The following is a 21,447-nucleotide window of genomic DNA, read 5'->3' on the forward strand; positions in this document are numbered from 1 at the left end:
GTTAGTTAGGTGTATTCTGCAGCGCATTCGCCCTGAAGATCGCCTCCCCAGCCCGGTACGTCCTGTGCCGTCTCCCCGCACTCGTCCTGAAGAGCACGTCATCAGTCCGGTGACACCTGTGCCGGCTCCACACACCAGGCCTCCAGTGCGCCTCCCCAGCCTGGTCCGTCCTGTGCCGTCTCCCCGCACTCGCCCTGAAGAGCGTGTCATCAGTCCGGTGCCACCTGTGCCGGCTCCACGCAACAGGACTCCAGTGCACCTCCCCAACCCGGTACGTCCTGTGCCGGCTCCCCGCACTCGCCCTGAAGAGCGTGTCATCAGTCCGATGCCACCGGTGCCGGCTCCACGCAACAGGCCTCCAGTGCGCCTCCCCTGCCCGGTACGTCCTGTGCCGGATCCCCGCACTCGTCCACCAGTGCGTGTGTACAGTCCGGAGTCTCCAGCGACGGTCTACAGCCCGGAACCTCCAGTGACGGTCAACGGTTCGGAGCCTCCAGTGACGGTCAACAGTCCGGGAACCTCCAGTGACGGTCAACGGTCCGGGAACCTCCAGTGACGGTCAACGGTCCGGAGCTTCCAGTGACGGTCAACGGTCCGGAGCCTTCAGTGACGGTCAACGGTCCGGAGCTTCCAGTGACGGTCAACGGTCCGGAGCCTTCAGTGACGGTCCACGGCCCGGAGCTTCCTGCACCGGTGCCATGGCTGGAGCCTTCCTCTGTGCCGGTGCCCAGTCCAGGAATGGCGTCCAGTCCCGCTCCATGGCTGGAGCCTTCCTCTGCGCTGGTGCCCAGTCCAGGCACGGCGTCCAGTTCTGCTCCATGGCCGGAGCCTTCCTCTGCGCCGATGCCCAGTCCAGGCACAGTGTCCAGTCCTGCTCCATGGGCGGAACCTTCCTCTGCGCCGGTGCTCAGTCCAGGCACAGCGTCCAGTCCCGCTCCATGGCCGGAGCCTTCCTCTGCGCCGGTGCCCAGTCCAGGCACAGCATCCAGTCCTGCTCCATGGCTGGAGCCTTCCTCTGCTCCAGTGCCCAGTCCGGGCACGGTGTTCAGCCCGGCTTCAGGGTCAGATCCACTGTCTGAACGGGGGCTACGTCCCGCACCGGAGCCGCCACCAACGCTAGTTGCCCACCCTAACCCTCCCCATCCAGGTTCAGGTTTTGCAGTTGGAGTCCGCACCTTTGGGGGGGGGGTGGGGTGGGGTGTACTGCCACGCCCTGAGGGGTTCTCTATGGTGCAAAAGGTCAGAGTGTGACTAGGGGTTGTTCTAGTCATGAATTTCTATGTTGGTGTGAGTATGGTTCCCAATTGGAGGCAGCTGATGATAGTTGCCTCTAATTGGGGATCATACTTAATATGGTCCTTTTCCCACGTGCCTTTGTGGGATATTGTTTCATTTTGGTTTATTGCTATGTGCGCTACGAACTTCACGTTCGTTTATTCTTTGTTGTTTTTTGAAGGTTCCCTTTATTAAATATGTGGAACTCTACTCACGCTGCGCCTTGGTCCGGTCATTATGTATATGACGAACGTGACAGATCATTTGTCCTATATATAAGGATAATGAAATTGTAAGAGTGACACATTTTTCAACATGCTCACAATCTGCCATTGGATAAAACCCCCAAAAAATGAATTGTGCATGTCAAGTTGTATTCAAACACTGTATGGAAAATGATAAAACTCTCTCTATAGGGTAAATCTCTCACAGGTCAAAAGTCAAGATGCTAACAGTTGTGTGGCTGGGTAATGGATCGGACCTGCTGATAGAACACCCATAGGTCAAGGCCATCTCTCTCTCACACACACATTCCATATCAAAGTTAAGTTGCGCGTGGTTGAACTTTATCACTCTTATTCATCAGAGGAGGAGAGTAAGAATGTTGTGCGAGGTATAAAAACAGTGGTGGGAGCCCTGCTACAGCACAGCTTCAGAGCAGCTGCCACTCACAGTACCTTGCCCTACTGGAAACATATATGCCTGGACCAGATCGCACAAAGGTAGGACACAGACTGCACTACTCATTCTTCTCGTCTTCCTTTCTGTGTAAATGGAGGCAACATTTTTGTAGTGCAAAAGGGCACAGATCTGTGTAAAAAATGGGAAGGTTGGACATGCCAATACTTCATCCTACGTAGATAGTATTATATAAGGATAATGTTAAATGGTAATATTATAAAGAAATAAACAATGGCCACTCTTTAAGGTGAGGTACTGAATACAGAACAGAACAAAATGTTGGTTATAATATAAATCTCATTGCAAATGAGAAGACTGTGTGACTTTCATGTTTCTGAGCCTTTGTTTACATCATTTTATTCAAGTAGAATATGAATATGATAAAAGGAAAGGAAAGCTTCAGAGCAGATGCATTGAAGCATGCATGTTTTGGTCCTTAGACATTCCTCATAATGCATTGAAAGAGCAGTGTGAATGCAACTTTTTATTGGTTGCACACATCGTTGAGGGACACCTGTGTTTGACTCAATGTGTGCGTTCAAGAAGTTGCATTCACACTACTCTTCGAATGCAGTAGAGTTGCACCCTTTATTTATTTTTTGTTCACTGAGATTTTTTTTTCTAAAGGGCACACTGTAAAAAGTGTTTTCAGCCAACTTTAAAAAGTCAAGGCAACCACCTACAATACAATTTCTAGTTCACTTAACTTTGGGGGACCTAAAAGTTCTGCTAACATGCATTCTTAAGTTCTCTCAACAGTTGAGTAAACTAGAAATTATATTGCAGCTGGTTAACTTGATCTTTTTTTTTTACTTCTTATTTCAAGTCCTCCTAATTTAACGATGTAAGAATATCCTCAGCTGAACTATTTAAACTCCAAGCACTCAACCCCAGGTCCAGCGACTGTCCCCTTAGTCATTACACCAAGAGATACGAAGTTGGATTACCTATAAAATAGCTGTTTCCTCAATTAAGGAAATGATTATGACTAACCACACACCAGATAAACAGTTAAAACAATCTCACTAATGCTTTGAACAAATCCACTTCACGTTTTGATATATCTGGTTTAATGCATCATATTTCAGCCTCTAAAATAAATGTTTAAGTTCTAAAGTGGTTCCTGACAAGTAAATTGATAAAAAATAAAGTTAAATACATCTTGCCAAAAGGCACACTGGGTAATATGTTAATGAGACACGTATTTAAGCCAACACTTTCCAGAAGGACAACCATCTCTGCAGCACTCCACCAATAAGACCTTTATGGTAGACTGGCCAGATGGAGCCACTCCTCAGTAAAAGGCACATGAAAGCCTGCTTGGAGTTTGCCAAAAGGCACCTAAAGGACTCTGAGAAACAAGATTCTCTGCTCTGATAAAACCAAGATTGAACTCTTTGGCCTGAATGCCAAGCGTCACATCTGGCGGAAACCTGGCACCATCCCTATGGTGAAGCATGGTGGTGGCAGCATCATGCTGTGGGGATGATTTTCAGCGGCAGGGACTGGTAGACTAGTCGGGATTGAGGGAAAGATGAACGGAGCAAAGTACAGAGAGATCCTTGATGAAAACCTGCTCCAGAGCGCTCAGGACCTCAGAGTGGTCCGGACCTCAGAGTGGGGGGAAGGTTTCCCTTCCAACAGGACAACAACCCTAAGCACACGATCGAACACGTCTGGAAAGTCCTGAAAATAGCTGTGCATGACGCTCCCCATCAAACATGACAGAGCTTGAAAGGATCTGCAGAGAAGAGTGAGAGAAACTCCCCAAATACAGGTGTGCCAAGTTTGTAGCGACATACCCAAGAAGACTTGAGTCTGTAATCGCTGCCAAAGGTGCTTCAACAAAGTACTGAGTATACGGTCTGAATACTTATGTAAATGTGATATTTCCGTTTTTTATTTTTAAAACATTTGCAAAAATGTCTAAAAACCTGTTATTGCTTTGACATTATGGGGTATTGTGTGTACAGTTGAAGTCGGAAGTTTACATACACTTAGGTTGGAGAGCGTGTCATCAGTCCGGTACCACCTGTGCCGGCTCCACGCACCAGGCCTCCAGTACGCCTCCCCAGCCCGGTACGTCCTGTGCCGGCTCCCCGCACTCGTCCACCAGTGCCTGTGTACAGTCCGGAGTCTCCAGCGACGGTCTACAGCCCGGAGCCTCCAGTGACGGTCAACGGCCCGGAGCTTCCAGTGACGGTCCACGGCCCGGAGCTTCCTGCGCCGGTGCCCAGTCCAGGCATGACGTCCAGTTCTGCTCCATGGCTGGAGCCTTCCTCTGCGCCGGTGCTCAGTCCAGGCACGGCGTCCAGTCCCACTCCATGGCCGGAGCCTTCCTCTGCGCCGGTGCCCAATCCAGGCACGGCGTCCAGTCCTGCTCCATGGCCGGAGCCTTCCTCTGCTCCGGTGCCCAGTCCGGGCACGGCGTTCAGCCAGGCTTCAGGGTCAGATCCGCTGTCTGAACGGGGGCTACATCCTGCACTGGAGCCGCCACCAACGCTAGTTGCCCACCCTAACCCTCCCCATCCAGGTTCAGGTTTTGCGGTTGGAGTCCACACCTTTGGTGGGGGGGGTGGGGTACTGTCACGCCCTGAGGGGTTCTCTATGGTGCAATAGGTCAGAGCGTGACTAGGGGTTGTTCTAGTCATGAATTTCTATGTTGGTGTGAGTATGGTTCCCAATTGGAGGCAGCTGATGATAGTTGCCTCTAATTGGGGATCATACTTAATGTGGTCCTTTTCCCACGTGCGTTTGTGGGATATTGTTTCGTTTTGGTTTATTGCTATGTGCGCTACGAACTTCACGTTCGTTTATTCTTTGTTGTTTTTTGAAGGTTCCCTTTATTAAATATGTGGAACTCTACTCACGCTGCGCCTTGGTCCGGTCATTATGTATATGACGAACGTGACAGATCATTTGTCCTATATATAAGGATAATGAAATTGTAAGAGTGACACATTTTTCAACATGCTCACAATCTGCCATTGGATGAAACAAAAAAAAAAATGAATTGTGCATGTCAAGTTGTATTCAAACACTGTATGGAAAATTATAAAACTCTCTCCATAGGGTAAATCTCTCAGAGGTCAAAAGTCAAGATGCTAACAGTTGTGTGGCTGGGTAATGGATAGGACCTGCTGATAGAACACCCATAGGTCAAGGCCATCTCTCCCTCACACACACATTCCATATCAAAGTTAAGTTGCGCGTGGTTGAACTTTATCACTCTTATTCATCAGAGGAGGAGAGTAAGAATGTTGTGCGAGGTATAAAAACAGTGGTGGGAGCCCTGCTACAGCACAGCTTCAGAGCAGCTGCCACACACAGCACCTTGCCCTACTGGAAACATATATGCCTGGACCACATCGCACAAAGGTAGGACACAGACTGCACTACTCATTCTTCTCGTCTTCCTTTCTGTCTAAATGGAGGCAACATTTTTGTAGTGCAAAAGGGCACAGATCTGTGTAAAAAATGGGAAGGGTGGACATGCCATTACTTCATCCTACGTAGATAGTATTATATAAGGATAATGTTAAATGGTAATATTATAAAGAAATAAACAATGGCCCCTCTTTAAGGTGAGGTACTGAATACAGAACAGAACAGAACAAAATGTTGGTTATAATATAAATCTCACTGCAAATGAGAAGACTGTGTGACTTTCATGTTTCTGAGCCTTTGTTTACATCATTTATTTCAAGTAGAATATGAATATGATAAAAGGAAAGGAAAGCTTCAGAGCAGATGCATTGAAGCATGCATGTTTTGGTCCTTAGACATTCCTCAGAATGCATTCAAAGAGCAGTGTGAATGCAACTTTTTATTGGTTGCACACATCGTTGAGGGACACCTGTGTTTGACTCAATGTGTGTGTTCAAGAAGTTGCATTCACACTACTCTTCGAATGCAGTAGAGTTGCACCCTTTATTTTTTTTTTGTTCACTGAGATTTATTTTTCTAAAGGGCACACTGTAAAAAGTGTTTTCAGCCAACTTTAAAAAGTCAAGGCAACCACCTACAATACAATTTCTAGTTCACTTAACTTTGGGGGACCTAAAAGTTCTGCTAACATGCATTCTTAAGTTGTCTCAACAGTGTAGTAAACTAGAAATTATATTGCAGCTGGTTATCTTGATCTTTTTTTTTTACTTCTTATTTCAAGTCCTCCTAATTTAACGATGTAAGAATATCCTCAGCTGAACTATTTAAACTCCAAGCACTCAACCCCAGGTCCAGCGACTGTCCCCTTAGTCATTACACCAAGAGATACGAAGTTGGATTACCTATAAAATAGCTGTTTCCTCAATTAAGGAAATGATTATGACTAACCACACACCAGATAAACAGTTAAAACAATCTCACTAATGCTTTGAACAAATCCACTTCACGTTTTGATATATCTGGTTTAATGCATCATATTTCAGCCTCTAAAATAAATGTTTAAGTTCTAAAGTGGTTCCTGACAAGTAAATTGATAAAAAATAAAGTTAAATACATCTTGCCGAAAGGCACACCGGGTAATATGTTAATGAGACACGTATTTAAGCCAACACAGTATTTTACTTTGCGGATCTCAGCAAACTGAACTCAGCTATTTGTGTTGTTATGGCAAACTTTCAGTTCAGTTCCACTATTTCAGTTCACTCAACATTGTTTTATTAATTAGGTTCGTGGAGTATTCCACACCAGCTCAGCAATTTCCCATTTTGAAGTCCAGCCAACTTAGATATTTAAGCTGAATTCACTTTTTATATGTTGAATTTGTTTTACAGTGCAGCACCTACACCAATTAGTGGTGTACACTAATATTATATAATAATATTTTGGGGGGATATTTTTTAACATTACTTATCTTCTGTAGGATATTCCCAAGAATATCTCCAGTTTCTATTGTGCCTTAACGCAAGAACTTCCATCCGCATTCCAGTCAAAGGTAAGCCAGGCCATAGACGGGTCTTTGTGAGTCATAATCATAATGATAACATCAATCGAGAGCCAAAGTTCCACTGTGTCCACATCACTAAGGACCTATCATGGTCCAAACACACCAACACATGAAGAGTGTATGACAACACCTCTTCCCCCTTTGGAGGCTGAACAGATTTGGCATGGGCCCTCAGATCCTCAAAAAGTTCTACAGCTGCACCATTGAGAGCATCTTGACTGGCTGTATCACTGTGTGGTATGAAAACTGCTCAGCATCCGACTGCAAGGCGCTAGAGAGGGTAGTGCGTACGGCCCAGTACATCACTGGGACCGAACTCCTACCTGTATACCAGGCGGTGTCAGAGTAAGACCGTAAAAAATGTCAAAGACTCCAACCACCCAAGTCATAGACTCTCTCTGCTATCGCACAGCAAGTGGTCACAGAGTGCCAAGTCTGTGACCAAAAGGCACCTGAACAGCTTCTACCCCCAAGCCATAAGTGTGCTGGACGGTTAATCAGATGGCTACGCGGACAATTTACATTGACCCACCTTCATAATTTTTTTCTTTATCTTAATTGTATTACACTGACTCCCTTGCACTGGCTCTGTGCACACACACTAGACTATATGCACACATTCACACATACAGTGAGGGGAAAAAGTATTTGATTCCCTGCTGATTTTGTACGTTTGCCCACTGACAAAGAAATGATCAGTCTATCATTTTAATGGTAGGTTTATTTGAACAGTGAGAGACAGAATAACAACAACAAAATGCAGAAAAATACATGTAAAAAATGTTATAAAATGTTTGCATTTTAATGAGGGAAATAAGTATTTGACCCCTTTGCAAAACATGACTTAGTACTTGGTGGCAAAACCCTTGGCAATCACAGAGGTGTAAGGGCTGTCGTCATGGAGAGAAGAAGACCAAGGTGCAGCGGAGTTAGTGTACATGATTTAATTCAAAAAAGAACACTGGAACACTACAAAACAAGAATACACCGACAGCTCAACAGCACTGACAGCTGAAACACAACTGAACAGAAACAATTACCCACAAAACCCCAACGGAAAAACATGCACTTATGTGTGACTCCCAATCAACAGCAACGAACATCAGCTGTGCCTGATTTGGGAGTCACACACGGCCCAAAACAAAGAAATACAAACACATAGACACAGAACATAGAACGCCCACCCAATGTAACACCCTGGCCTAACCAAAATAAAGAACAAAAACCCCTCTCTATGACCAGGGCGTTACAAGAGGTCAGACGTTTCTTGTAGTTGGCCACCAGATTTGCACACATCTCAGGAGGGATTTTGTCCCACTCCTCTTTGCAGATCGTCTCCAAGTCATTAAGGTTTCGAGGCTGACTTTTGGCAACTCGAACCTTCAGCTCCCTCCACAGATTTTCTATGGGATTAAGGTCTGGAGACTAGCTAGGCCACTCCAGGACCTTAATGTGCTTCTCTTGAGCCACTCCTTTGTTGCCTTGGCCGTTTGTTTTGGGTCATTGTCATGCTGGAATACCCATCCACGACCCATTTTCAATGCCCTGGCTGAGGGAAGGAGGTTCTCACCCAAGATTTGACGGTACATGGCCCCGTCCATCGTCCCTTTGATGCGGTGAAGTTGTCCTGTCCCCTTAGCAGAAAAACACCCCAGAAGCATAATGTTTCCACCTTCATGTTTGACGGTGGGGATGGTGTTCTTGGGGTCATAGGCAGCATTCCTCCTCCTCCAAACACGGCGAGTTGAGTTGATGCCAAGGAGCTCCATTTTGGTCTCATCTGACCACAACACTTTCACCCAGTTGTCCTCTGAATCATTCAGATGTTCATTGGCAAACTTCAGACGGGCATGTATATGTGCTTTCTTGAGCAGGGGGACCTTGCGGGCGCTGCAGGATTTCAGTCCTTCACGGCGTAGTGTGTTACCAATTGTTTTCTTGGTGACTATGGTCCCAGCTGCCTTGAGATCATTGACAAGATCCTCCCGTGTAGTTCTGGGCTGATTCCTCACCGTTCTCATGATCATTGCAACTCCACGAGGTGAGATCTTGCATGGAGCCCCAGGCCGAGGGATATTGACAGTTCTTTTGTGTTTCTTCCATTTGCGAATAATCGCACCAAATGTTGTCACCTTCTCACCAAGCTGCTTGGCGATGGCCTTGTAGCCCATTCCAGCCTTGTGTAGGTCAACAATCTTGTCCCTGACATCCTTGGAGAGCTCTTTGGTCTTGGCCATGGTGGAGAGTTTGGAATCTGAATGATTGATTGCTTCTGTGGACAGGTGTCTTTTATACAGGTAACAAGCTGAGATTAGGAGCACTCCCTTTAAGAGTGTGCTCCTAATCTCAGCTCATTACCAGTATAAAAGACACCTGGGAGCCAGAAATATTTCTGATTGAGAGGGGGTCAAGTACTTATTTCCCACATTAAAATGCAAATCAATTTTTTACATTTTTGACATGCGTTTTTCTGGATATTTTTGTTGTTATTCTGTCTCTCACTGTTCAAATAAACCTACATTTAAAATGATAGACTGATCATTTCTTTGTCAGTGGGCAAATGTACAAAATCAGCAGGGGATCAAATACTTTTTCCCCTCACTGTACTACACTTTCCCTATGCTACTACTCTGTTCATTATATCCTGATTGCCTAGTCACTTTACCCCAACCCACATGCAATGTTCCCTGTAAGCTGTATGTGTGTGAGGGTTTGCCTGAAACTGCTGAGCAGCTCCCAAGGACTGGCATGCAGAGTGCAGAGAAATATCAGCCCACTGAGAGAAGCACAGGGTTGAACTTCAAGTTTTTCCTGTTAGTTAACACTATCAACATTTCCCTTTAATTATGAGACTCAATTATCCACTTTCAATACATCATACCGAAACAAAATGAACTATGCAAGATATTTTTTTGTAGGCAGAACCCAGGACTCTATTGGACTCTATTGCTCACAACTCTGTTGTGCATGAGACTGTATCCTACACAGACCATGCGGCACAGCCAATCAGAGCTGCAGTAGGCCAACATAGACCATTGACATACAATGCATTCGGAAAGTGTTCATACCCTATATAAGGTCCCACAGTTGACAGTGCATGTCAGAGCAAAAACTAAGCCGAGGTCGAAGGAATTGTCCATAGAGATCCGAGACAGGATTGTGTCGAGGCACAGATCTGGGGAAGGGTACTAACAAATGCAGCTTTGAAGGTCCCCAAGAACACAGTGGCCTCCATAATTCTTAAATGGAAGAAGTTTGGAAGCACCAAACTCTGACGGCAAACTGAGCAATTGGGGGAGAAGGGCCTTGGTCAGGGAGGTGACCAAGAACCCGATGGTCACTCTGACAGAGCTCCAGAATTCCTCTGTGGAGATGGGAGAACTTTCCAGAAGGACAACCATCTCTGCAGCACTCCACCAATAAGACCTTTATGGTAGACTGGCCAGACGGAGCCACTCCTCAGTAAAAGGCACATGAAAGCCTGCTTGGAGTTTGCCAAAAGGCACCTAAAGGACTCTGAGAAACAAGATTCTCTACTCTGATAAAACCAAGATTAAACTCTTTGGCCTGAATGCCAAGCGTCACATCTGGAGGAAACCTGGCACCATCCCTATGGTGAAGCATGGTGGTGGCAGCATCATGCTGTGGGGATGATTTTCAGCGGCAGGGACTGGGAGACTAGTCGGGATTGAGGGAAAGATGAACGGAACAAAGTACAGAGAGATCCTTGATGAAAACCTGCTCCAGAGCGCTCAGGACCTCAGAGTGGTCCGGACCTCAGAGTGGGGGGAAGGTTTCCCTTCCAACAGGACAACAACCCTAAGCACACGATCGAACATGTCTGGAAAGTCCTGAAAATAGCTGTGCATGATGCTCCCCATCAAACATGACAGAGCTTGAGAGGATCTGCAGAGAAGAGTGAGAGAAACTCCCCAAATACAGGTGTGCCAAGTTTGTAGCGACATACCCAAGAAGACTTGAGTCTGTAACCGCTGCCAAAGGTGCTTCAACAAAGTACTGAGTATACGGTCTGAATACTTATGTAAATGTGATATTTCAGTTTTTTATTTTTAAAACATTTGCAAAAATGTCTGAAAACCTGTTATTGCTTTGACATTATGGGGTATTGTGTGTACAGTTGAAGTCAGAAGTTTACATACACTTAGGTTGGAGTCATTAAAACTCGTTTTTCAACCACTCCACAAATTTCTTGTTAAACAAACTATAGTTTTGTCAAGTCGGTTAGGACATCTACTTTGTGCATGACACAAGTAATTTTTCCAACAACTGTTTACAGACAGATTATTTCACTTATAATTCACTGTATCACAATATCCGTGGGTCAGAAGTTTACATACACTAAGTTGACTGTGCCTTTAAACAGCTTAAATTCCAGAAAATGATGCCATGGCTTTAGAAGCTTATGATAGGCTAATTGACATCATTTTAGTCAATTGGATGTGTATCTGTGGATGTATTTCAAAACCTACCTTCAAACTCAATTCTGACATTTCACATTCTTAAAATAAAGTGGTGATCCTAACTGACCTAAGACAGGGAGTTTTTACTAGAATTAAATGTCAGGAATTGTGAAAAACTGAGTTTAAATGTATTTGGCTAAGGTGTATGTAAACTTCCGACTTCAACTGTATATAGATGAGGAACAAAAACAATTTTATCCATTTTAGAATAAGGCTGTAACGTAACAAAATGTGGAAAAAGTAAAGGGGTCTGAATACTTTCCGAATGCACTGTATATGACCATTGCCATGTATGGATGATCTGTGCCATTTAATTCAAACTGAACTGTGTTTACAGCTGTGGTTCTGAGTAGATGTGCTTGTTTTGGGATCAAAGCAAGAGCTGAATGTAGACACTTATGCACATTTTGTTCATATCCTTTGCTAGTTAGTGAGTTATTAGCCCAGTTATAGATCATTTGTAGTCAGCAATAGGGGAGTGATTGCTTCCTACAAGAGTATAGCATGTGTACCTTTCTAGACATCTTTTTAAAAAAGCAAGTCAGGTAAACAGCTTTTTTTTGTCTTAAAGGGGCAGTGTTGTATTTTGAGACAGGCTTGAATAAGCTAAGTAGCCAGTAGACAGAGGGTAGCATAATTTGTCTGATTCTCTGTTACAATGGTATGGGAAGAATAATGCTTTTTTTTGCATCAATAACACAATAACATTTTCAGTCACCTCCTTGTCTGAAGGACAAGATGATAAACAGGTTAATATCAAGCCCTGCGTGTTTTTTTCTAAAGTCTCATGGAATGTAGCCATACATTTAACACCACACATTGGCTGCTACTGTAGGCTGAATGATAGAACAGCTATTTTCATGTTTCTCCATTGTTTTTGATGGTAGGCCCCTTTGGTAGGCCTACATTATGATAAAATAGCCACAGTAGCCTACTTGGCCACTGTTAAAACTGTAAGCGGCTACATCTTCAGTGTTCATAGTAAATGCGCCACTGGAAGTTGCATAGAATTTTCAGAAGTTTAAATTTGCGCTCAGCAGACCTGAAATTTGCTCATTGTGGAAAATAAATTAGAGAGAACATGTACAGCCAGTTCACACTGTTCTGTGAAGGGAGTAGTACACAGCGTTGTACGAGATCTTCAGTTTCCTGGCAATTTCTCGCATGGAATAGACTTCATTTCTCAGAACAAGAATAGACTGAAGAGAAAGTTCTTTGTTTTTGGCCATTTTGAGCCTGTAATCGAACCCACAAATGCTGATGCTCCAGACACTCAACTAGTCTAAAGAAGGCCAATTTTATTGCTGCTTTAATCAGAACAACCGTTTTCAGCTGTGCTAACATAATTGCAAAAGGGTTTTCTAATGATCAATTAGCCTTTTAAAATGATAAACTTGGATTAGCTAACACAACGTGCCATTGGAACACAGGAGTGATGGTTGCTGATAATGAGCCTCTGTACGTCTATGTAGATATTCCATTAAAAATCAGCCGTTTCCAGCTGCAATAGTCATTTACAACATTAACAATGTCTACACTGTATTTCTGATCAATTTGATGTTATTTTAATGGACAAACAAATGTGCTTTTCTTTCAAAAACAAGGAGATTTCTAAGTGACCCCAAACTGTTGAACGGTAGTGTACATCCTGTATTACCTCTATTACCTCAACTACTTGGTATCCCAGCACATTGACTCGGTACTGGTACTTCTTGTATACTGCCTCCTTATTGTTTTACTGTGCTACTATTTCCTTTTTTTATTTAGCAAATATTTGTCTTACTTTTTATCTCTGCACTGTTGAGAATGGGCTCATAAGTAAGCATATCACCGTTTTATTTTACCTTTATTTAACTAGGCAAGTCAGTTAAGAACAAATTCTTATTTTCAATGACAGCCTAGGAACAGTGGGTTAACTGCCTTGTTCAGGGGCAGAACGACAGATTTTGTACCTTGTCAGCTCGGGATTCGATCAACGCTCTAACCACTAGGCTATGCTGCCGCCCCATAAACTCTGTAAAGTCTTTAAAGTCTACACCTGTTTTATTAGGTGCAAATACAATTTGATTTGATTCGATTTTAATCACTTTGTGTGTAGTTTTTTAAGACATCACCAGGCTGCTCAGAGGGTTGTTTTTAGGAGATTATGCACAAAGCGCTAACTAAAACTAAGTAATAGTAGCTATGCCTACTAAAATATTGATGAAGAAAAGAATGACAGAACAAGATAAAATAACAGGGTACACCATTATCAATAGAAAGAACTGTACATACACTGAACAAAAATGTAAACCCAACTTGTAAAGTGTTGGTCTCATGCTTCAAGAGCTGAAATAAAAGATCTCAGAAATGTTCGATACGCTTATTTATCAAAAATGTTGTGCACAAATTTGTTTACATTTGTAGGGGAAACTCATTCTGATTGGCTGAGCCTGGCTCCCCACTGGGTGGGCCTGGCTCCCGGGTGGGTGGGCCTATGCCCTCCCAGGCCCACCCATGGCTGCAACCCCTGCCCAGTCATATGAAATCAATAGATTTGGACCTAATGAATTCATTTTGACTGATTTCCTTTTATGAACTGTAACTCAGCAAAATCTTTGAAATTGTTGCATGTTGCATTTATATTTTTGTTCAGTATAATATTTGTACAATTGAACAATGTTGAACGTTTTCTATGTTGTGTCGAAGTAGTTGTATAGACTTGGATCTTTGTCTGGGTCCAGGTTTACAGCAAGTTTAACTCTCTGTTCTTCTCCTCCACGCAGCAAGAGCAGCAGCCACTGATGGCCAACCCAGATCCAGAGGTGTCAGGGGGTGGGGAGCAGAAGAAGGCCCAGGGGGAAAACGCAGAGCCTAGGAAGTCTGCAGTCCCCACCTGCCAGCAGAAGGCCAAGGCCCGGCTCCTACTGTTACTGTCCTACATCTCAGGAGACATGGAGGTGTTTGCAGAGTGGATGAAAAGTAATTATGGATGATATTTTAACATTGCACTTCTCCAAATAGGCAAATAAGTTTATCTGCTATACAGTTAGTCAAAAACATTGACAAATCATTGAGTAAAAACTTCATTTTTCAAATAACTTAACATATACCTTGAGCTAGTGAATTCAACAGAACGCTTACAACAAGGAAAATACATAATTCGTCATTATCCAACACAGAGACAGACACTAGAACCCCAATTCCATATTTTACTGTACAGTGTGTGATTCTGACTCTTTGTCCAATGGCAATGTCCATGAGCAGAGAAAACACGTCCAGACCGTCCCAAGCCCAGGACCGTCCCAAAAAGGACTGTGACACCGAAAAAGAAAGACATTCATAATCTTTAGACAATGCAGCAAAGTATACAATACAGCTCTGTTGAAATCTCTCTGCAAATTGACAGCCCGAATAGGACCTGTGTTGGGGACTGTAGGTACATGTATGTGTGTGAGAATACAGAAACCTGCATACAATGACCAGATTATCTATAGCTTTGTGTGCAAAGAAACATATATCATATTTTTTTATGAACCTGACTCTCTCTTTCTTCCCTCACCCGCTGCCCATCTCCATTCTCCCCCTCCAGAACAGTTCTTCCTGCTCCAGCTGTTAGACTGGGTTCTCCGTGGTGCTGCCCAGGTCATGTTTGTCAACAATCCTCTGAGTGGCCTAGTGATCTTTGCTGGGCTGATCCTGCAGAACCGCTGGTGGGCTCTCAACGGCTTCGTGGGCACACTCTTCGCCACCATCTCTGCCCTCATACTGCAACAGAGCAGGTGTGTGTGTGTCCATGTGTGTGCGTGTGTCTGAGTGTGCGTGCACGTGAGTGAACATGTGCGTATGCAATCTCTGACTGTGTGTGTCTGTCTCTCTTTTAGGGGTGCGATTGCAGCGGGGCTGTATGGTTACAATGGGATCTTGGTGGGGCTGCTGATGGCCGTGTTCTCTAACGCTGGAGACTGGTACTGGTGGCTCCTACTGCCCAACATCGTCATGTCTATGACCTGGTGAGTTAGATAGTGCCACCAGATACCCATCAGATGACCTGATAACCACCATCTCATGGGGTTTTGCACGTGAATCTAACATTTGAATAATGTAATCTTTTCAGTACCAGGAAAAGATGGCTATCTGGCCCATTAAGATCAGAATCACATCATGACGTCAAACTGACCCACTTTTTTGCCTCTATTACATCACATCATCGGGTCAAAAGGACATTCATGACTTTCTTTCTACCTTGTCTAGCTCACTTTCACTAATGTCAGTTATTATGGTCCTGTCTTACTGGCACATATCGAGCCATCTCTGCAGTGCACTAATAGACTTGTGACAATCACCATTTCTCAGAACGGACAGGGAAATAACTTTCCCCCACATGGTAAAAACAAGATTTGACGATGCCTGACTAGATTTGACCTCGACTGTGACTACTGGAGAAATTTAGAGGTTATTATGTATCATTATGGTAGAGCAGCATACATTAAGCTCCTCTCCTCCAGCCCTATAGTGTCCAGTGCGTTGGCATCCATTAACAGTCGTTGGGACCTGCCAGTGTTCACTCTTCCCTTCAACATCCTGGTATGTCTCCACATGGTGGCTACTGGCCACTACAACCACCACTTCCCCCAAGTCCTCATCCAGCCACGCACAGAACTAGCCAACATCACCTGGGCTGAGGTCGACGTAGCTAAGGTAATAAACAAAGCAGGTTGTACATGTGGGTGCGTGTGTGTGAGAAAGAAAGTGAGTGTGTGTGTATACTGTTTCTGTGTGTTGTGTCAATGCCTAGTGTGTGGTTGTGTGAGTGTGTTCAGGAAGGTGTGTACAGGTGTATTCTAGAAACTTCCAGGCTGAGTCATTCAGTAACTCTAGGAATCCCATCTATCTGGAATGGCCACATGCCAGAAATAGTTCACATACACACTGAGATGTAGGTTCCCTGAAAACTATGTCTTTAGCCTTTTCAAAATGCGAAAAAAGATGGATACATTCTTGTGCATGCGTTGAGGGTTTCAACCATCATTCTATTTTTGTCCGATTTTGTTTTATATATGAGTCAGAAGGTGTGTTTGTGTCACTCAGATCATCTGTGGTTTGGTGCCTGTGGGTTTTGATGACGTGATTGCCCCTGGCCACACACGCATGCACACACACACGCGAGTCTGATCACCTCTCTGTCTCTCTCCTCAGCTGTTCACAGCAGTGCCAGTAGGTATAGGCCAGGTGTATGGGTGTGATAACCCCTGGACAGGAGGAATCTTCATAGTCGCTCTCTTCATTTCCTCTCCCATCACCTGTGCTCACGCTACCATTGGATCCGCAGTCGGCATGGTCTCAGGTAAACACACACACGTACATAACCACCAGACTACACCCAACACGAGTGTTCCAGATTAGGTATTTGAAGTGGACAGTATCGTTCTGCTGAGTGAATTCCAGTGTGGGCTCTTTTCCTGAAGGTCTGGCCCTGGCAGCTCCATTTGAGGCAATCTACTTTGGTCTGTGGGGGTATAACTGTGTTCTAGCCTGCATCGCTATTGGAGGGATGTTCTACGCTCTCACCTGGCAGGTACACCTGCTGGCAATCACCTGTGGTGAGTTCACACTGCAATGACAACTGGGGACCTCTTGTCTCAGTGTCACATGACCGGTTAAAGGCCTTAAAGGTTTGGATGGGTGGTGCTGTAGCAATATGACTGAATTTGACTGTGGCTTTTCTTCACCAGCTTTCTTCTGTGCATATCTGGGCTCAGCCATCGCTAATGTCATGTCCACAGTAAGTACAATGTTATGAGAATATGACAGTCATGCTGTTATCTATACAGTAGCCTAATTTCATTCACACAATGTGGGACACATAAACACATTTTGAAAACACACTAAGACCACATTCAACGAGCTATATAAGGCTATAAGCAAACAAGAAAATGCTCATTCACAGGTGGTCGCTCTTAGTGGCCGGGGATTGTAATGCAGGAAAACTTAAATCCGTTTTACTTAATTTCTACCAGCATGTAACATGTGCAACCAGAGGGAAAAAACTCTACACCACCTTTACTTCACACACAGAGACTCATACAAAGCTCTCCCTCGCCCTCCATTTGACAAATCTGACCATAATTCTATCCTCCTGATTCCTGCTTACAAGCAAAAACTAAAGCAGGAAGTACCAGTGACTCGCTCAATAAGGGAAGTGGTCAGATGACGCAATTGCTAAGCTACAAGTCTGTTTTGCTAGCACAGACTGGAATATGTTCCGTGATTCATCAGATGGCATTGAGGAGTACACCACATCAGGCACCGGCTTATAGGGAGGAGGTCAGAGACCTGACAGTGTGATGCCAGGACAACAAACTCTCCCTCAACGTGATCAAGACAAAGGAGATGATTGTGGACTACAGGAAAAGGAAGGTCATTCACATCAACAGGGCTGTAGTGGAGCAGGTCGAGAGCTTCAAGTTCTTTGGTGTCCACATAACCAACAAACTGACATGGTCCAACACACCAAGACAGTTGTGAAGAGGGCACGACAATGTCTATTCCCCCTCAGGAGACAGAAAATATTTGGCATGGGTCCTCAGATCCTCAAAAAGTTCTACAGCTGCACCATCGAGAGCATCCTCACTGGTTGAATAACCGCCTGGTATGGCAACTGCTCGATATCTGACTGACTACAGAGGGTCGTACATATGGCCCAGTACATTTTCTTAACTCTTGTAAGTAAGCGTTTCACAGCAAGGTCAACACCAGTTGTATTCAGCGCATGTGACAAATACAAATTTTAATCTCTGAAATCTGACTGTTAAGGAATTTATATGTTTGAATGTAATGATTAAATAATTCTACCCTGAAACTTAACTATTAGGGATATGGTCTATATAGCATGTAGAATGAGTAACTAAAGGGTTAAGCATAAATCTAACGAGGTTGGACTGGGAAAGAGAAGAATTTGTGTCTGTGTGTTTAAGTAAACACCAAGAACCGTTAAACTGTAGTTGACCTGCCCTAGCTTGAACTCTGAGGGTTTAAGATATGAGAGAGAGTACCCCTCAAGGTTTCCCTAATCTCAGAGGAATGAAACTGTCGGCTGGGTAATGATCTACAGTGTTAAGAGATCTGGGGCCTTAATGTTTGTGTGTACGTGTGTGTGCATAAGTAAGAAGTGACCTATAAAAATTATGTCTCTGTACAATGGACTTCAGAACGTTCTCGTGAATAAACATTCTGCCTCTTGTAGACTGTCTGTTTCATTCAACCAGAATCTAACAAAATCCCAGGTTGCAGACTGAGTATTTTAATTGAAGTTAACATTGAGAACATATTTCTCGGAACACTGACTCTCTCTCTCTCCCTCTCTCTCTTTGTTCAGTTTGGCCTGCCAGCCTGCACCTGGCCCTTCTGTCTCTCCGCCCTCACCTTCCTTCTATTTACCACGGAAACCAACACCATATTCAAGCTGCCGCTGGCTAACGTGGCCTACCCCGAGAGGAACCTGCGCTTCTTCTGGAAGCTCCGCAAGAAGGAGAAGCTGGAGAGAGAGGAGAAGGAAAGAGAGGAAGAGAAGAAAAGAGATGAGGAAAAGTGGAGGGCAAAGGAGCAAGAGCTGCTAGGTAACGATAAAGAGGTGCTGAGGATGGAGAGAATGGATGGGAAAGAGAATGGTGATGGGATGGAAGGCAAGCACATGAATGAAATTATGATTCAGGAGGGAGAGATGATGGAGGGGGCCTTGGGTGAAGTGAGTAGCATGGCAGAAAATGTCTGAGCTCATCAACAGACTCCAGATGATTTACTATGTACATAGAGTAGCAGAGACTCAGGTGATAAAGGACAGATGGGTGTGTGTGTTTGTAGACGGTGTCTGAAGTGTTCGTTTTAGCATTATACATACTGTATGTAACTTATCTTATTGTTTATTACTTCTGAAAAATACCCAAAGCTCAGGTAACCTAGCCCCTCAGGTAACTAGCCCTCAGGTAACTAGCCCTCAGGTAACTAGCCCTCAGGTAACTAGCACTCAGGTAACTAGCACTCAGGTAACTAGCCGTCAGGTAACTAGCACTCAGGTAACTAGCACTCAGGTAACTAGCACTCAGGTAACTAGCACTCAGGTAACTAGCACTCAGGTAGGGCTACAGCAGGTCATCCCGGTGTATGGTATTATATCTAACTCTGCTATAAAGTGGATATTACCACAGTTATGTACTTTCATACTTGCTTGGTTTGAATTCTAATAAAAGTCTATTTTTCTAACAAAAGCTCAGGGTTGTTGCTCTTTGAAAATGCCACCATCATATGTATCTTCGAGTAGTCATGGGACACACACACATACCAATCCTCATACACACAGTGACACGCACCACCCTCAGACACACTCTACCCATATAGTGGTATGCACTGTAAGAATGTATGGTCAAGCCCATTGGCACACACACAATGGGCTTGACCTTACAGAGTCTTATAGTGGTATCAGGTAGCACATTCTTAACATGCCATTACATAATGCATAATTACTGTAGTTACTCTACTAGAAGATTCTGTCCTGATTATTGAATGAACAATTGGATAAGAGCTAGAGTGCAGCAGGGAAGTTGCAGTTCACCAGTTCAAATATTCTTAATTTAATAATAGGCCCCTTTTTTCTCAATTTCTGCCTGAATGACGTGCCCAAAGTTAACTGCCTGTTGCTCAGGCCCTGAAGCCAGGATATGCATATAATTGGTACCATTGGAAAGAAAACAATTTGCAGTTTGTAGAAATGTTAAAATAAATGTAGGAGAATATAACACAATATATATGGTTGGAGAAATTCCAAAGAAAAACCAACCAGAATTTTTTTTTTGGAGAGCCCATGCTCTTACAATGGAAAGTAAAGGGGCATCTGAATTCTAGCTCCCAGGGTGCAATTCCTATGACTTCCACAGGGTGTCAGCAGTCTATGTTCAAGGTTTCAGGCTTGTAACTTCCAAAACGAATAAGAAATATGAGTTTTAGTATAGGGACACAGTCTTGGAAATTCATGTATGCGCGCGCGATGTAGACAGAACGCACCTGCTAAAATCGGTTTCCTATTGAACATACTTCTTTCCGTAAGACATATTATAGTCTGTTTACATTTTAGGGTATCTGAGGAGTAAATAGAAACATATTTTGACTTGTTGAAACAATGTTTAGGGGTAGATTTTCGGATTCCTTTCTCTGCATGTTGAACGAGTGGATTACTCAAATCGATGGCGCCAACTAAACTGACTTTTTGGGATATAAAGAAGGATTTTATGATTTTATCTAACAAAATGACACTACATGTTATAGCTGGGACCCTTTGGATGACAAATCAGAGGAAGATTTTCAAAAAGTAAGTCAACGTTTAATCGCTATTTGTGAATTTATTAAACCTATGCCGGTGGAAAAATATTTTGATGTGGGGCGCCGTCCTCAAACAATCGCATGGCATGCTTTTGCTGTAATGGCTACTGTAAATTGGACAGTGCAGTTATATTAACAAGAATTTATGCTTTCAACCGATATAAGACACTTGTATGTACCTAAATGTTTAATATCCATAGTTAATCTTTATGATTATTTATTTGAATCGCACGCCCTCCAGTTTCACTGGAAGTTGTCACGCTAGCGGGACGCCTAGCCCTAAGAAGTTGGGTACATATAACATGTAGCTGTAGGGTTAAGGTAGCCTAGCAGTTAAGAGCATTGGGCCAGTAAACAAAAGGTCACTGGTTTGAATCCCGAGCCGGCAAAGTGGAAAAATCTGCCTTTCTGCTCTTGAGCATGACGTCGATTAAGGCAGTCCCCCACAGCTCTCTGATTCAAAGGGGTTGGGTTAATACACATTTCGATTGAATGCATTCAGTTGTGTATGAAAATGTCATGTTTTAAAATTTGGTGACCCAACACTGGTGGAAAATTCCTGACCTTTAAGCATTCTTCCAGTGCTATCAAGGGTGGCTGATCATCTGACTGATCACCTCAATCAGGGCAACTCCATACATCAAATGCAATTTGGATTCAGAACTAACCATTCTACCGAAACAGCCAATTGCCATTTTCTGGAGT

General features: G+C 43.9%; 1 protein-coding gene across 4 annotated transcripts; it reads left to right on the plus strand.

Annotated features, from left to right (window-relative positions):
- The first annotated feature begins 1,903 nt into the window (after window positions 1-1,903).
- On the plus strand, window positions 1,904-19,634 carry slc14a2 (solute carrier family 14 member 2). 4 transcript variants are annotated; one of them, XR_014382510.1, is made up of 12 exons: window positions 1,929-1,997; window positions 5,199-5,334; window positions 6,824-6,895; window positions 14,154-14,349; window positions 14,960-15,149; window positions 15,252-15,380; window positions 15,876-16,068; window positions 16,567-16,714; window positions 16,836-16,970; window positions 17,103-17,152; window positions 18,746-19,320; window positions 19,353-19,634. XR_014382510.1 is itself a non-coding variant. In XM_014170754.3 (11 exons), exons 2-11 carry the CDS (start codon window positions 5,311-5,313, stop codon window positions 19,139-19,141), a joined length of 1,533 nt encoding a protein of 510 aa, XP_014026229.1. In that variant the 5' UTR covers window positions 1,929-1,997; window positions 5,199-5,310; the 3' UTR covers window positions 19,142-19,634. The 4 variants fall into 4 exon arrangements, 3 of the variants coding, with proteins under 3 accessions (XP_014026231.1, XP_014026229.1, XP_014026230.1); XM_014170754.3 differs by having other exon boundaries at window positions 18,746-19,634; XM_014170755.3 differs by lacking the exon at window positions 6,824-6,895 and having other exon boundaries at window positions 18,746-19,634.
- The last annotated feature ends 1,813 nt before the right edge of the window (window positions 19,635-21,447 follow it).

This window comes from Salmo salar, chromosome 24 (assembly GCF_965601325.2).
Source record: "Salmo salar chromosome 24, fSalSal1, whole genome shotgun sequence".
Lineage (NCBI taxonomy): Eukaryota > Metazoa > Chordata > Actinopteri > Salmoniformes > Salmonidae > Salmo > Salmo salar.

Excerpts from the sequence above, each read along its gene's own strand:
- slc14a2 (XM_014170754.3), top strand. The coding sequence starts at position 5,311 with ATGCCTGGACCACATCGCACAAAG. Across the intron at positions 15,150-15,251 it reads CTCATACTGCAACAGAGCAG|GGGTGCGATTGCAGCGGGGC; the intron begins GTGTGTGTGTGT and ends TCTCTCTTTTAG. Across the intron at positions 16,069-16,566 it reads CTGAGGTCGACGTAGCTAAG|CTGTTCACAGCAGTGCCAGT; the intron begins GTAATAAACAAA and ends CTCTCTCCTCAG.